We start from the raw sequence: 16546 nt of genomic DNA, 5'->3' as shown, positions 1-16546 counted from the left end.
TCAGTGTGAATGCATGACATGTAAGTGTGAAAGTGAATCATCAGAAATGGAGGGAACAGAAGACATTTATAAAGCTCCTTTTGTGTTTCTTACCAGCTACGATAAACTCAAACAATGAAGTAGTCACAGGCTTCAGGCTTTCAAGTGCTGACACAATCACGATGTCTGTGTGCTTATATAGTAAAGTCTTTATTATCCAAACATACACTGACCTCTTACCATTAGTTGCAGTATGATATGTATCGTTAAGGAAAAGGCACATCATAAAGCTTTTTCAAATACAGTCGTGGCAGTGCAGATAACAGCTGGATAATACTTGTGCCTGTGGCTCAGGAATGGCAGTCACCTCAATAAGGTCAGTATCTTTAAAGTGATTGAACAGTTTCATCAATAACTGAGAAATTTACTTCTATTACTATATTACCCTGTTGCCAATTCAAAGCGATTCACTCCCACCACCAGTATCAGACAGTAGGCTGTATACAAAGGCACAAAGCATGTTAATAAATATTTTGTACATATTGTGACAGTAACAAAATAATATTCATTTAATTTGTACAGAGCCGATAAAAAACGATGGGAACATACATACAGTAACTGTAACACCCTTCATGTAGGACTGAATGCTCATAGCTCTGTGAGCAACATAAGTAGGCTACATTCACTGTAAACAAAACAAATATAATCCTTCGGTACATTACTTACAAAATATTTTACAGAGATTATTTACACCCTATAGCAAGCAACATTTTATCATCATAGTGCTAAGCTGAAAAGCTACATAAGACTTTTTACATCAATCAGTTTCATAATGTTCAACACGTGACAAAGGAAGGACTCATATACATCTGTGTCATGGATGGTTAGTTTAATAAAGATAACCAGCAGTCCAAAAGAAGACAAAGAGAACTGGGTTTTAAAGGAACTGTTCAACATTTTGGGAATTACATGTATATGATTTCTTGCTCAGAGTTAGAAGAGAGGATAAATACCACTGACTGTTTGCTAAATATGTAACTGCAGTTAGGTTGCTTTGAACGCAGCAACACACTTACAGATTAGCTTTATGCTAAGCTTACTGCAGCTACATGTAGTTTAGCTTAGCATAAAGTGTATAAAGATTGGAAACGGGAAATTAGTGGGCTGTTCCAATCCAAGAGTATCAAAATTGGCCTACCAGCACCAAAGCTCACTAATTTCTTTTTTAGTTTTGTATTTTTTAAAAAAACTTAAGTCTAAAAACATCAATTTGCCGTTTAGTGGGGGGTTCAGGACAGCACTTTTTGGGATCAGTGACTCATGTCTCCACATTTGCTCCCTGTGGTGTAGTGGAGGATATATGCAGGTATATGGGGTATACCCACCTCTTTTTCTGGCCATTTATAGTAAACCCATCTATCAGAAAAATAGCCATCAGAATATACAGGACGGTTTACCCACTCTCTCTTAGGTCACCTACCAGTCTACCCTAGTAGTACACACGCCTCGTCAACTCCCATCACACCACTGGTTGCTCCCATATTCTCGTAGAATGGGAAACAGGTGAATTTCCTTTCAGTTATATTTCTCCTTTTGACTTTTTGCGTTGCTTGTAGGAAGTACACCTGCCAACTTTTTCAGAAAGTCAATTTCAGAATAATTAAATCTACCACATAAGTAGTCTGACATATTTCAAACGCAGCTATATATTGTATTGCATCCCCACTATGTGTCTTGAAATTGTGGTGAGACTTGAAACTAATGTGCGAAGAGGTACATTTTAACTGTCAATTGGTTAACTTTGTGGATTGACAAATAAAGGAAAAGGAAAAACAACTCCTGCTCTGTCAGTATAATAAAAAAAAAATCTTAACCCCAAACAGTACCAATGGGCCGTAAATCCTTGCATGTAAATCTTGCTGTTTTATCAGTGCCAGCCTTTTTACAAGCTCCTGGGTAGGGCCCTGAGCATGTGTGGTGAAAGCAGGCAGTCAGCCGAGGTTGAACAGCAGATGTTGCTCCAATCGTTTCTGGTGCCTCCACTGCCACTTGGGTTGCAGCTAGCAAGTGAGTCCGCAGATATGTTGTAATTGCAGAACAGGCTTTAAAAATGTTTGTAAACACTTCCTGGTAATTTTGCCAATTATGGTGCAGAACCCAAAATATGTCAACAAGCTGCTTTTTAGGTAGTTAGGTGCTGTGATTATCTGGTCAGCATGGCTTTGCTCACCAGTGTCCTCCATTTTTACCTCAACCAAGGGGATTATGTTTTCAGTTCGGTTTGTTTGTCTTGGTGGAGGGGTGTAGCATGAGTTAAGGAAGAACCCATTCAATTTTGGAGAGGATCCTAATCAAGGTGCAGCTACACAAATTATTTTTTACTTCTGTTTATATTGTGAGATAGGGCATTTGGCCTTGGTGTAGGTCTGCATGCTGAGTGCCCTTCTTGTTATCTCTTGGCTGTTTATTGATAGGTTAATGAGCTGATAGTGAATTGCAAGAGTACGCCTTTGCTCTGCAAATGGTCGGTTGTGCTTATATAATGTATATTTGAATTTGAACAGGTCACTAAAACTGTTGTGTTTTTTATTCCAGTTTGAACTCAATTACAAATAAAAAAACACACACTTTTAATTTCGGACAAGCCTGCAGGTTAGCTCTTTCCCCCTGTTTTCAGTCTTCATGCTAAGCTAAGCTACCCAGCTGCTAGCTTCATAGTTACCCCCCACAACTAGCGTGGTATCAACCTTCCCATTTCTCATGTCTCAACAAGAAAGCAAATAAATATATTCCCCAAAATGTATAGCTTTAATTTCATAGTCACTCTATGTTTATGTTTGCTGTTATTTCCATAAGTTTCATGAACGGCGTATAAACCTGAGGTACTCTTGATCTTGGTCGCAGAGAGGACAGGGAAGACGTGGATTCCTCAGAACTTGATCGTGTGTCTGTGTTTGTTTCCGCGTCCACCTCATCTGTCCCTGACTGGACTGGATTTGCAGGAGGCGAGTCAGACGGGCGGGTGTAGGGAAACATCCCACTTGATACTGAGGGGTTGGACTGCAGGAAGCGGCTGTATTGGACAGGAGTGTACCTCAGTAAACTGGACTCCAGCCTGCTGGGTGGAGGGTTGTTAGACTTGAACGTCCTTGGTTGCGTGGGCATTGTTAGATAGTGGAATGGACTTTGAGTGGGAGATGTAGGGGGTGAAGGTTGTGTGGGAGATGAAGGTTGTATTGGGAATGCAGGTTGTATTGGGAATGCAGGTTGTATTGGGGAGGATGGTTGTACTGGGAATGCAGGTTGTATTGGGGATGAAGGTTGAATAGGAGATAGAGGTTGGGTGGGAGATAGAGGTGGTGGGGGAGATAGAGGTGGTGGGGGAGATAGTGGTGGTGGGGGAGATAGAGGTGGTGTGGGGGGTGTAGGTTGTGAGGGGGGTGGAGGTTGTGTGGAGGATGGAGGTAGAGTGGATGGTGAAGGTTTCACTGGTGGTGGTGGAGGTGGAGCAGGTGGTAGTTCTTGTATGGTATGGAGATGAGTTGATTCATGACAGGGAGGCTCAACATCGTGCCTTTTAGCTTCTTGGCTGCAGATTAACAGTCAGACTCAGAGTGAGAAATCACCTCCAAATGAGGCACCAAAAATAACCTGATGCTGCTAAATATGTTTCTCTAACTTTGCTTCTTACCTGAGGAGCAGATTGCAGCCTACTCCTACCTCCCTGGTTTCCTCGTGGGGCCTATTCTGTGTGGACATAAAATACTTGAGCTTGTCTTCTAATTCATTATTCTAGGAAAAAGGAAAAGAGGAAACAACACTGTCAGGTCAGCGACATGCAAAGGACTGCAGTCCCTTAACATGTGAAAGTGACAGAAAGGTGCAGTGACATGAAGAAACCATGCAGACATTGGTGACAGCTCAGGATATTGAGTGCTCAGCAGCAGCCCAGATGATCATCTGTAATGTAGTCATGCAGTAGATCACCACACCACACCAAAATCAAAACACACAGTGAACACACAGCCGAGCATTTTTTTTCTTACCTCACACTCCACTATCGCGATTCTGTCCAGGAGCTCTGAGATGAACATGTCCTTCTGAGCAACTTGAGCTCGCAGTGATTGAACCTTCACAGAAGGTTGAAAATAATTAGCATGTGTTCTCAGTCGGATCCTTTATCTGTTTAGTTTATTCAATCCATTATTGTGATCTTCCTGGATTGTTCGCATAATTTACTCATATTTTTTTCGGAAGTTTCCTGGAAATAACGATATGATTTGGTGATATTTATATATATAAAAAAAACATGAATGAAAAGGGAGGCTACACTGAAAACACCAAATATTAATAACATCTTAGTCACTGATCGAAGAAGTGATCCAAAATACATATTAAATGGACATGCACTTGTACAGCGCCTTTCTAGTCATCCAACTATTCAAGGCACTTTTTACACTACGAGTGATATTCACCCATTCACACACTGGTGGCCGAGGCTACCATACAAGGTGCCACCTGCTACTCAGTTTTTAACACTCTCACACCCATGGAACAGGCATCAGGATCAATCTGGGGTTCAGTATCTTGCTCAAGGACACTTCGACATGCAGACTGGAACCGGGGATTACACCGCTGATCCTCCAATTGGTAGAGAGGCTCAGAGGTAGAGCGGGTCGTCCACACTCTGAGCCATAGCCGCCCAATTTAGTATATCAAATGGTTTTATCACTACTGAGTTTAAAGGTAAACTGCTTACAGTCTGTGCAAGAACGTGCATACTTCTGAATTGGATATCAGACAGAATTCCAACTAAAACACAGTGGCATAAGGTCATACTTGTATATATTTCGATTAGATTATGTGACATGTATCCTGCACTTGAAGGATGATGCGCTCCATAGAACATGGGAGCTTTTTATGTCCTATATCGGAATGGATATTTCAGCTATTCTTACAAGAGGGTTTATGTAGTGGGGGACTAACATGACTTGTCATTTGTTTGTCTTGCTTTTAGTTTTAGTGTGTAATTCATTTATAGATGTTTGATCTGTGAGCCAAGTTGAGTTGTTTGGATTGCATATTCTGATGAATGTTATATGTATTGTTTTGCCCTAAAAACATCAATAAACATATTGAAAAAGAGAGCACCAAATATGCATTCATTATTCATCTATTATTGAAAATTTGTATGTTTGCCTGTAGACAAATTTAAAGGTCTACCATGCAGGATTGTTAATGTTTTTAAACAAGTATGCCATCGAAGGTTTGGTGTTTTGCCTCGCTATAGTTGTGTTTTTTCAGCGCTGTGTCTCTTGGATGCCTGCTGCACACAGTCTGGCATCTGGCTGCTACCTTTTAATAAGGCCTTAAGCTCACCTGAATGCTGTGGGGGTACACAACTTTAAACATCTCAAACACAGGAAATTAGAAAATCCAGGCAGAGTCTCTGCTGAAAAATACACCACCACACACTGCCAGTGGGTCATAATGATGACTGAGAGGGATCACTTCTGTGTGAGGCTGTACATTGTTTTGGGTTTTTTTTTTTGTTTGTTTTTTTAGGCAAATGTTGCACAGTATATCCTTAACATGTTTGGTTAACCTGCTGTGCACTGACTATAAGACTTTCTTTTACACTAGTGACTCTAGTGTTAGAATGTATTGAGAAGTGTATGAATTGGACACTGTCTCTATTTTCTGCAAAACTTACTTCCAGGAATGTTCTTGGAAATTATTCAGAAATTACACACCAATAAAACAGAGCATTACCAGAAAAGAAAACAGCCAATGCAACATGAGAACAGACCAGTTTAAGAACAGTGATACATTACTATGGACACTGAATATAAGGAATAACTTCCTGGAAAACCAAACTGTACTATGAGCTCAAGAGGGAACAGTTAGAACACTAATAATGCCTTCTAATCACTTCACCATTTATCTTTAGCTCATGAGTATGTATCTTAACCACTAGACCAATGCAGTGCCCCACCCATTGTTGACTCTGGGTCAGATCATGTTTTATACTCCCTGTGTGCGTTGATCTCATCCGCATTCTGGACGGTAAACAAACTTCTACTACTTCGGCTGACGTATGCCTCTCATCCACACCCTTTATCAAAACACCGGTAGATCAGAAGACCTGATCGGATTTCAGACACGGATAAATAAACTCTCCTCACCTCCTCAATCATTCCTTTGACTTTCCTCTGTTGGCAGAACACCATGTCGTTCAAGTGTTTGATTCTCTCACGGAGATCCACAGATTCAGCTTGCAGCTCTTTGGACCTAAATAGAGTTAAACCCAGAATTAAATCCAGGTGAAAAGGTGTTTAATCTTTTCCAAAAATGTGCAGCCAGGCCACATGCTTCTCAGATCAAGAATAACAAACTTTGAAAGGGAAAAAAATGACTGCTGTACTGCTGTTAAAAATGCACCTCCACCAAAACAAAACTGTATTACTTGAAGCGTGAATGTGTCTTTTTAACCTTAGAAATGATCAGTCTAGACTCAAGGTCCTCTTATTAGCTTTTATACGTCAGTTGGCATAGAACCTGAAAATCTATGAGACCAAACTCAATGACAACATAATAAACTCCAGCTGCTGATAAAGACTGTGTGATGCAGTTAAAAGCTCATAAAAAGCTTGTAGGTGACCCTTGAGTTTAGCTTGTTTCATCACACTGGTGAGTGTATTTATTTGGACTCTCTTTTCATACTTTTTGACTACACTTGCATCGGTCTGGTCTGTCAGCTCCAGCAAGCGTAGACGCTGTTCACATTCCTGCAGCTTCTTGCAGAGCTGACTTTTTTCCTGTAAAAATATTTATTTCATTTATGAGGTTTATCATCTGCTAAAAGTGTAGAGCGATTTTTGTTACGTTAATATTTTTGTTTTACCTTTCCCATACAGTCCAGCAGACGATCCAGTTCAATAATCCTCTGGTCCCTCTCCTCAATCTTGGCCTCTGCAATCTTGATGTTTCTCTCCGCTTCCTCCAGTCGCCTGATGTACTCATCGAGTTGGGCCTGTGTGAGCAGAAATACATTTCAGTTTAGATGATGGACTGCTTTTGAAATGGCTTGTCAAATGTTCAAAAACCAGACACGTTTAATGACATCTTGAGGGCTCAACTCATGACACTGGTTTCTATTGGCAGTGAAACTGTATGTGATGAGCAAATGAATAAGGAGTAAAGAATGCAGACCTGTAGCTTTTCAATCTCCTCCCTGTGTTTCCGTTGTTCCTCCTGCAGCTTCTCGTCGTACTCCCGCTGTAGCTTTTCTGAGAGCTTCTGCATCGCCTGATTGTGAGCCTCCTGTGCAGACTCCACCTGGACAATTCACAGCACAGAAAAAATTAAGCTGATTATTCCATATTGACACTAGAATAAAAGATTCAGGTGCAGCTGATGTGTTGCACTACTGAGGTGAGATGATCTGTCATCAAACCTACAGGATCAAAGCATGCTGCTGGATCTGCTATTCATCATATCACTGTTATTAAGTCATCAAACTGTTTTGTATCAGGACGTTCGAGCGTCACAACAGCTGGGTGAGCAGTATCTCCATGAATGTGCCAGAGCAGGTACTTCCACTGTAATGTTTTGTGGATGCATTAGGGTTTGTGTGAATGAGTGAGTGTGAGCTTGCACACAAAGAGATATGTGATTACCTGCAGTTTCAAAGACTGGTTTTCAACCTGCGCTGCTGCCAGCTCCTTCTCCTTTTCTCTGAGTTCTTCTTGTGTTTTCTCACAGGTGCTCCGCAAACTCCTCACCTCATCTTTCATGCCGACCCTTCTCTGACAGTTCTCCAGAAGGGATTTCTGCAAAAGGAACATTTCTTATCAAGTCAGCCTTTTCTGTGACGGCATGCAGCTGTCGCAGATTCAGTGACATTGATTTGTTACCTGCAGGCTGATGTTGGAAGATATGAGGGAGCTGTTCATCTGATCGAAGCTCTCCATGGCTGCCGTCCGGACCCTCACCTCTGACTCCAGACTCCTGCGATGTGAATTGGCAGCCTGCAGACGCACATGGCAAACTATTCAGATTTATTCACAGCTTCACAGACTGGAGGTTTGATGAGGGAGTTTGGAGCAGTCACACAGTGTTACATAATTCATTACCTTGATTTCCTGCGAAAGCTTCTGCATTGATTGCTGCATTCCTCCGAACTGCCCGTACATCCGCTCTCTCACCTTCTCCAAAGAATCTCTCACCTGTATACACAACGTAGAGATATTATCTACATAACATCCCATACAGCTTTGAACAGGATGATGCGTTGACCTGAAGGCTTGACTTCGTGTTGTGTTAGTTTCCACTCACCTCCCTGATGTACTTCATCTCATCCTGAAGGTGACTGGCCGCCCACTCGCGTGCCATCACCTCCTGCTGTCTGTCCGAACCCATCCGCTGCACTACGCCATACACTTTGGGCCCATGATGCTGCAGCGAGGTCTCTGGCACCCCATTGGTCATATCTCCGAGGTGCTGAGGGAGACAGGATCGCACCGGTCAGGTTTCTGTAGCCACCCTCCACCGAGGCTGACTTCTACTGTCTTTGTGTTTGTGTATTTGTGTGCTCACTTATGTGCATACATGCACACTTTCAAGTGCATCTCATGTTTGTGTGTTTGTGTGTGGATGCACATGCCTGCATATGTACACTTGTTCAGGTATTTCCAGCACTACTGCTGCTGAGCACTGGAAACAGGAGGCTGGGAACAAGTGGCTAAAAAAGTGCAGGGTGTATTGAGGGTGTCATGTTTCTGCAACCCAGTACATGAGCTGCTGCTGCTGCCGTGTCTGCCTATTGTACCTGCAGCAGCCGGGCAACCGATGAAAACAGATGCACACCAGCAGAGAAGAAGTGCAGCATTTTAAACAATGCAATAACTAAATAACAAAAGACAGTTATATCATGGCTGCAGATACATTACAGTACTAAAGCTTAGAGATTCAGTTTCTATAAATATTTCAATACAGTAGTGGAAGGGACAAATATTTTCTCTGGAAATTAGAAAGAACTTAATTTGGGGCTGAAACTAATCTGTGTATATAGATAACCAGATAGATAGATAGACTTGAGACATCGAATTTGTTACAGTCATCTACAAGCACCTGTTCATGTTGAATATCCATGAATACATTATTAATGACAGCCTGAAGGTGCACGCACGGAAACGTGCTTTTACAGAGGGATGACGGTGACACACGTGCTGAAGCAGTGGCAGTGTCATGCCTATTATTCATGTGTTGGATGTGGCTGTCTACCTGCTGAGGTGACTCCCTGCCAGCTGGCCTCTCTCTTTGGATCAGCCCATTCTTCTTCTTCCATGCCCCATTGACAGCCTTCTCTTTCTCAGCCTACAGGAACAAAAAGTAACAACAAATATTCAATATTGCTGTTGTGGATAATTCAAGACACTCCAGGTGTGGACCCTGGAAAGTAAAAAATACATGTATTATTATTTTTGTATTGTGTGCGAACATTCCACAGCACTGACACCTTCTAACTAGCAAAGTTTCTGTTGCAATAAGATACGTCATTGCAATCTGTCAACAAGAGCAAGAATGCAAGCAAATTCTTTTGCAAGTTTTTGCTATTTTATTATCATTTTCTACCTCATTCTGTCCTTATTTAAATATGTTGCATATTTTTCTCATTGCATGTGAATACTCTATTTTGTATCTACTACATGGAGTTGAAGCTAAGTTTGTTTGTTTATGTCACTACAACAATGTTGACTAAGTTGTAGTGGGTATGGGTAGGGTTTCACAGGTTTCAACTGTTAAATAAGCAATAATTTGGGGGGTGGCGTGTACCAAAAAAAACAATTGAATTTAATCAGATAGATAGATAGATAGACAGACAGACAGACCTATTACCCTGTAAAAGAGGCACCAGTCTTCACAGCTCTCAGAGATAAGAATGAGGAGGAACTGGAACAAAGACGCCATTGTTGTGTGGTGGACACAGCCGAACCTCACATTTCTCCACCACTTAATCTACAGAGGACGCGCTGTTGAGAAATGTTGAAGGCCGGCAAATAGGCGGATGTGAATTCCAGCAGATGGGAGGGAAGAACAGCCATCTTTATGTTTTAACAACAGAGCAGCCTCCCTCTCTGAGAGAGAGCCCAGAATAACAATGCACTGTGTGCTGTCACTTCAGCTTTGAATTTTACAATTTCAGTATTTGACTACACTGGTGACAATGTTTACCTGCTTCTTGTGACTGAAACTACTGCCGTCATGTAACATCAGTGGAAGAAACAGACAGGGTTTCTGTTGTTTTGTTGCTTTAAGAAGGATGAGCTCCTCATAGAAGTCACAGTCTGGATCACGTTAACACGTAAAAACTGCATAGAAATGCCCCCTTAAAGGAATTACGTGTTAACTGATTGTTTTATCATATGACTACATTGTAAAGGACTTGGTTGATGAAAACAAGGAAGAAAAGCTGAATCTGAAGTCTCAACATGCTGTTCACCCGCTCGTGTATCTCATCAGGCTGAATGATGTCCGCTTTAAAGAGGCTTTCAGCCACTGTGGAAATGAAATCCAATGATGTAGGTGTAGAAACTTATATATGTAGCAAGTGTGTCTAAGCCCTGTGTGTCTGTTTGTCTGTGTGTCTGTGTGTGTCTGTGTGTCATCATGGTGCATATGTATTACATCTCATCTAGGCCATAGTCATTGGTTGGATTGTGTCGACGATGTGTCAGGTTGCAGGATACACCCGTTCTAATTTTATGGGGAATAACCACTTTAACCAGCTTCCCTGCTGAAACATAATATCTCTGGATTCCTCTGACAGAGCATGTTTCTGTCACTTCCTTCCTCCTCGATTAACCTCACATCTTCCCTTTTTCTTTTTTTTCCCACAGTCACACGCTCAAAAATATGCAGCTGACCTTTATTTGACCTTCCCTCCCGATTACATTTAAAATCACAGATTGAGTAGAAATTTGTTTAAGCAAACGGGCCATGTCTAAATAAATGAAATAAGAAATTGAAGCCTGCTCAACACTGTGTCACTTTTGAACACTGTGCTGGTATTTTAACTAAATGCTGTTGCAACAACAACAAAGTTATGTGTCACAGCAGCAGCAGCTGCACAGAACACTAAGTTCAGCTCTGAATGCATAATGAGCACATGAAGAGGACACAGAGAGATGAGTTTTTAACCGCTTGAATCCTGATTTTCCTCTTAATTTCCTCTAGAGTGGCTTCAAAGTTATGTTTTTCCACACTGCAGATTCATATGCAAATTATGTGTAAGCTCGTTTTAGCACTTCAGTGAATTTAGCTTAGTTATTTGGACATACATGTGTAAAAAAGAAAGACCTTTCTTAAGACAAGTTTGAACATTGTGCGGGAGAGGTTACAAGCAAAAAATGGCTTATGAAGGTACCTCAACTACTAAAAAACAATAATCAAAAACATAAGAAATTAAATTAAAGGTTTTAAGACTAAGCAGCAACACAGAAATAAATTACAAAAAGCAGTCATGAAGTGTTACAAATCTTTCCAAATTAGAGTCCTTTTCAGATGTTTTTGTTTTTAATAACGAGACTGTAGAAGTTGATTGTATAGGATGGAAGTATGTTGTTCCAAAAATATCATCTTCTGCATTTCAATGAACAATGATTAAGTGAAGCATTTGTACAATAAATATGAAGCTACTGTGAGAACCTGGTTAGCTTAGCTTAGCATGAAAACTGGAAATGGGCTAAAATAGTTTAGCCTGGCTCTGTCCAAAGGGGAAAAAAATCTGCCTAGGAGCACCTCTGACGCTCAATAATTGCACACTCTCCTTGCCTTAAAACAACAAATGATCATTTTAATGAGTCTTTGTGAGTATAAAACAATCAAGATCAATCATATCATTATATTTGGAGGTTTAGAGGTACTGGCTAGGCGTTTCCACCTGTTTCCAGTCTTTGTGCTAACTCTAAGCAAAAAAGTGAAAATATGGATTTCCCATAATGCTAATATTCCTCCAGGGCCACGTCTTACTATTGTGTTTTTACTCTCTACATTTCCTCCAGCCATTGTTATTGCACCTTGGGCTTCAGTCAATTGTCTGTAAAAATGTGCCGCTGTGCTGTTGGAGCTGCTGATGTGTGTTCAGGCAAAACGAGCTGCACAGTTGAATGGGTGCAGAGTTTACGTCCTTACTAAACACACACTGAAGCACACGTCATCACCGAAAGCACATGTGTGTTACCCTCCACTCCATGTTCACTCTTGACCACACTGTCCTCTGCCATCAGTTCCAATAGTCATTATCACACCCACTAAAAGGGAAGTGCATTCAGAGATTGCTGCAGCGTGCTATCAGTGGAGAGCGTGGAGGTGTGGTAACTAGGCGAACACCATACTCCCTGGCCAAGGTTCATACAAAACAAACCACCATGTTGCTGTAAAGATTCTGCACTTGAAGGACCAAAAAACCCTCTCAGTGCCAACAATAGTCAAGTTTCAGTTCTCACACTCTCACTGTCAAATTCTGGCATCAGTCTGTGGACCACAGATCCTGTACACAAACAAAGGCAGGGGCAGAACCACCTACAGCAAACACCTTCACAGCCTGCAGCACATACTTATAATCATAATCCTCACAGTCACAATGTGCACTAACAGACTCGGAGAGTGTGTAATTATGCAATTCTTTAAGAACATTGAAATTGATGTTTGTGTAGTTAGTAGTGTTTGATTTTGTACTGTGCCGCAGGTGCCTAAGGTGTGATGTCAGAAAAAGTCTGTTCAGTAAAAGTGTTTTAAATATTTTCTATTGTATGGAATAGATTTATAACACAGAGTCAGAGGTGAGCTTTGAAGTCAATGTGAAACAGCTGTGTGTGCATTATCACATGCACACACCCTCCTGCCATGATTGTGTAACTGGTCCAGATGATAAAACACACATAAATCTCAGTGGTTCTTTATTTGTATTATATGATGAATTAATGTTGTATCTTCAGCGCTTATCATTCTTCCACATCACCACTTTTTTAGAGTGCCTTTGTGTGTGCAGTTTGAGTTAACTCCATTCATTAAACCTTTACCTATCTAAACAGGGCTGTCAAGCAATACTTATAGGCAGGAAGTAGCATGCTTAATTGTAGAATTTCCACGAGGGAGATATACACACAGACTTACTGTGTCTGAGTTTGAGGTTTTGGGCTCCTTGTTTCCATTATCTCCAGCGTGTAGAGTTAACCGGAGGCGTCTGATCCTCCTCTGAGAAAAACAAACAGACAAAAAGCAAATGAATAATGTTCTGCACGCAAATTAATGTTTGCGTTAAATCATCATGAGAAAATATAGAACAGATGACCCTGAAACATCCCTGAAACCAGGGCTGGGAATAAGCTCCAGCTACAAGCTAAGTGCTGGTAAAATATGCAAGTGGCTGCTTCATTCACCAGCCAAAAAACAATAGTAATCTAATGAGTTGCTGGTAGGTTTTGGAAGTGGCAGGTGGATAAAAAAAAAGTGAAGCTAAGAAATAGAACAGGTGACGAATCTCACAGACCTTAACACTCCTCTGTGGGTTTATTTATAGTGAGTGACAACAGAGCTTCAAGCAAAGTTCATGTAAATGCTGTGTAACTGCTTACAGATACATCATAATATTTAGACCACAGTCAGTTCTTTGTTTGTTTATGTAACAGACAAAAAAAGTAAAACTAGATATCTTAAAAGATTTTATTTTAAGATATTTTTCCAAAACACATTACTGCAGTCATGAACCTGTATCATACTCAGCTGACTAAGGCTCTTTATTCATTAGAAAACAATGGGAATAAGTTTAAAGGCCTGTTTAGTACAAAGGCCTGTTTTATCAGAGAGCTGTTCAAATAAACATGACAGCCTTGCCTCCTGCACACTCAGCTCCCATTACATGCTCCTGTTAGTGAACACATCCTATCACAAACATGAACTTTCAGATCATCAGGGAGCAGAAAATGTTAGCTGGGACACAGGACATTTATCCTACTGTAAACAGACAAGAAACAAGTGGCTGCAAAGTTAAAGACAATGGGGGACAAACAGAGAAGGGTGGGAGAGGTAATACAAAACTGTTTGCAAAACACAGAGGAAGAAAAGGGGGAGACAGAGGGAGAGTTTCAATGTCCTGACTTCTCTGGGACTTCTTACCTCACTTGTAGACTCTGGAGAGTCCTCTGTTGTGGTGGTGGTGGTGGAAACAGTTCGTCCTGAAGCGTACCGATGCATGTCTCCTCTTCTGTCCACTCCTCGTTTCTCTTCCTCTCCCTCTCTGGACCTCCTCCCACCCTTCCTCTTGCTGCTCCTTCCTGAGTTCTGCTCAAACTCTCAGAGCGACCATCTGCCCCCGGCTCCAGCCAGGGAAGAGGAGGGAAATTCCACTTTGTCAAGTCTGGTCCTAGTGGTGGTCGTGGGGAGTCCACAGGGCCCTAAGGTTGCCTCTCCTCCTGTGAAAAGATCAGGTGCAATCCAGTTCCACACTTGGTAACACAAACACAGCTATGTCATTGTGATAATTCCTGCCAGACTGCTACTAACTCCACCTGGTTGACAGGCTTGTCAGTCACTCAGCAACCTTCCCTGCCCTCTGTCTCTCTCTGCCTCTCTCTCTCTCTCTCTCTCTCTGTCTTTGCATTCCCATCAGACCTGTCTGGCCACATTTCAGCTGCCTCTCTGGTCTGTGCCTCCTGCCCTGAAAGAGTACTTTCACAGGGAGGGGCCTCGTACTCGGGCTGGGACAGGTGGAGCCCTTCTTATCAACAGGAGTGGCTAATAGGAGGAGTTGTGTACTGCTCACTCCACAGTTTGGCAATATCCTCATGTTACAGCTATGCATGCAAAGCTTTCTTAGAAATGCTCTACTAACTGTAAAATATTTATCCACATTATCTATGATATTGGTCTGTTTCACAGTTAAACACAATGTATTTTGTTCTTTTCAGTTACTAAGTACATTTACTCAAGTACTGTACTCCATTTTATCTTATGTAATACTTCTAGTCCACATATCAGAGGTGATTATTGTTCTTTTATCAAAAGCTTGATCACTTACTGTGCAGCTGTGGAAAGTAACTAAATACATTTACTCAAGAGCTGTACTTAAGTGCAAATTTAAGGTACTTCTACATTACTTGAGTGTCTCCTTTTCATCCTACATAATACTTCTAGTCCAAATATCAGAGGTAATTATTGGTCTTTTTACTTCACTACATTTATTTAACAGCAGTTCACTTTTCAGATTGTTGTGAGATTGTTCACACAAATCACATGATCATCTACATATAATGTAATAATACAGGTTAAATATCTAACACCATATGAAGTAGTTAAAGTTAGCTCCACCTCTAACAATTACAACATTTACAGTATGGTAACCCACGAGCGATTTCCACTTGCCAAGGTGATATTCGCGCTGAATGTGGGCTGTGTGGCGTGTGACGCTTACAGAGGGCTAGCTTGCTACCTAATGTTAGCTAGCCCACTGATAAATACGGCTAAATATGATGTATTGGTACATTAACCATTTTCTTACGTTCCATACCTGTCTCCTGACTCACTGCCAGCCAGGCAGCTCCTATCATGTGGGGCACTTTGTAGTTAGTTTCATACGATATCAGCTGGTCAGACACAACAAAAATCAATGTCTCCTCCACACAAACTCTGTTACTGTTTCTTAAGGCTGTGACTTGGCCGGTCAAAGTTGACTTTAGTTTAACACTACATGATGCAAAGATGCAAATTTGCTCTGCCACTAGAAGAGAATGTATTATTCATCCCTGTGCTTGCACTGAAAAGTGGACGGGAGACATATATTCACCGATGTGAATTTTGCTCACATGAACTGCCCTTAATGGTCCAGTGTTCAGGAGTTAGTGGCATCCAATGGTGAGGCTGCAGAGGTGAAACTTGTTCCGTGTGCCAAGTGTGTAGGAGATGCGAATATGCAAAAACATGAATGGCCCTATCTAGAGCCAGTGTTTGGTTTGTCCATTCCGGGCGACTGTAGAACAACATAGTAGACCCTGTGGGAGAGGATCCGCTCTGTATGTAGATATTAACATCTCATTCTAAGGTAATGAAAACACGATTCTTATTTTGGGTTCATTATAAAGTAACGAAAATATAGTTGTGAATATTATATAACCATAGGTGACACTAAATCCTACACACTGGAGCTTTAAGTACTACTCACATATGAATACACCCAAATACTCCATTATACTAAAAGTCTTGCACTGAAAATTTTACTAAGTAAAATAAGTATTAGAAACAAAATGGACTGCAAGCATCCTAAGTTTAAGTACTCATTATGCAATAATTATTCCTAAGTTTTATATTATTATATAACTGGATCATTATTGGTGTTGCTAGTTTAGTTAGTTAACTTCAGTAAATGATTTGAAACTGGTTTATACTGAAGGTACAGGAGGTGTTTTGTGGTGCAGGAGCTGCTTCAGCCTATACATTATTGATACTGTTGATAGTGGATCGTGATGAAAAGGAAGGCAGCATTATTTTTTAATGGTCTTCCTTCTTC

At 41.1% G+C, this 16546-nt stretch overlaps 1 protein-coding gene across 5 annotated transcripts; it reads right to left on the bottom strand.

Moving 5' to 3' along the window:
• Positions 1–168: 168 nt before the first annotated feature.
• LOC125899764 (myocardial zonula adherens protein) lies at positions 169–14704 on the bottom strand. Of its 5 annotated transcripts, XM_049594293.1 has the most exons (15): positions 14553–14703; positions 14161–14456; positions 13159–13239; positions 9265–9357; positions 8317–8481; positions 8115–8207; positions 7896–8009; positions 7659–7811; positions 7192–7317; positions 6884–7012; positions 6703–6797; positions 6165–6270; positions 4026–4109; positions 3671–3771; positions 169–3568 (listed from the first exon to the last, which is right to left on the bottom strand). In XM_049594293.1, the coding sequence occupies exons 2-15, from the start codon at positions 14236–14238 to the stop codon at positions 2800–2802; spliced, it is 2187 nt and encodes a 728-aa protein (XP_049450250.1). In that variant the 5' UTR covers positions 14239–14456; positions 14553–14703; the 3' UTR covers positions 169–2799. The 5 variants fall into 5 exon arrangements, with proteins under 5 accessions (XP_049450250.1, XP_049450242.1, XP_049450271.1 ...); XM_049594285.1 differs by having other exon boundaries at positions 14161–14704; XM_049594314.1 differs by having other exon boundaries at positions 169–3094; positions 14161–14704.
• Positions 14705–16546: the final 1842 nt, after the last annotated feature.

Source organism: Epinephelus fuscoguttatus, linkage group LG2, assembly GCF_011397635.1.
Source record: "Epinephelus fuscoguttatus linkage group LG2, E.fuscoguttatus.final_Chr_v1".
Classification (NCBI taxonomy): Eukaryota; Metazoa; Chordata; class Actinopteri; order Perciformes; family Serranidae; genus Epinephelus; species Epinephelus fuscoguttatus.
The sequence above is the reverse complement of the archived record's forward strand: the minus strand, read 5'-3'. Positions and strand labels throughout refer to the sequence as shown.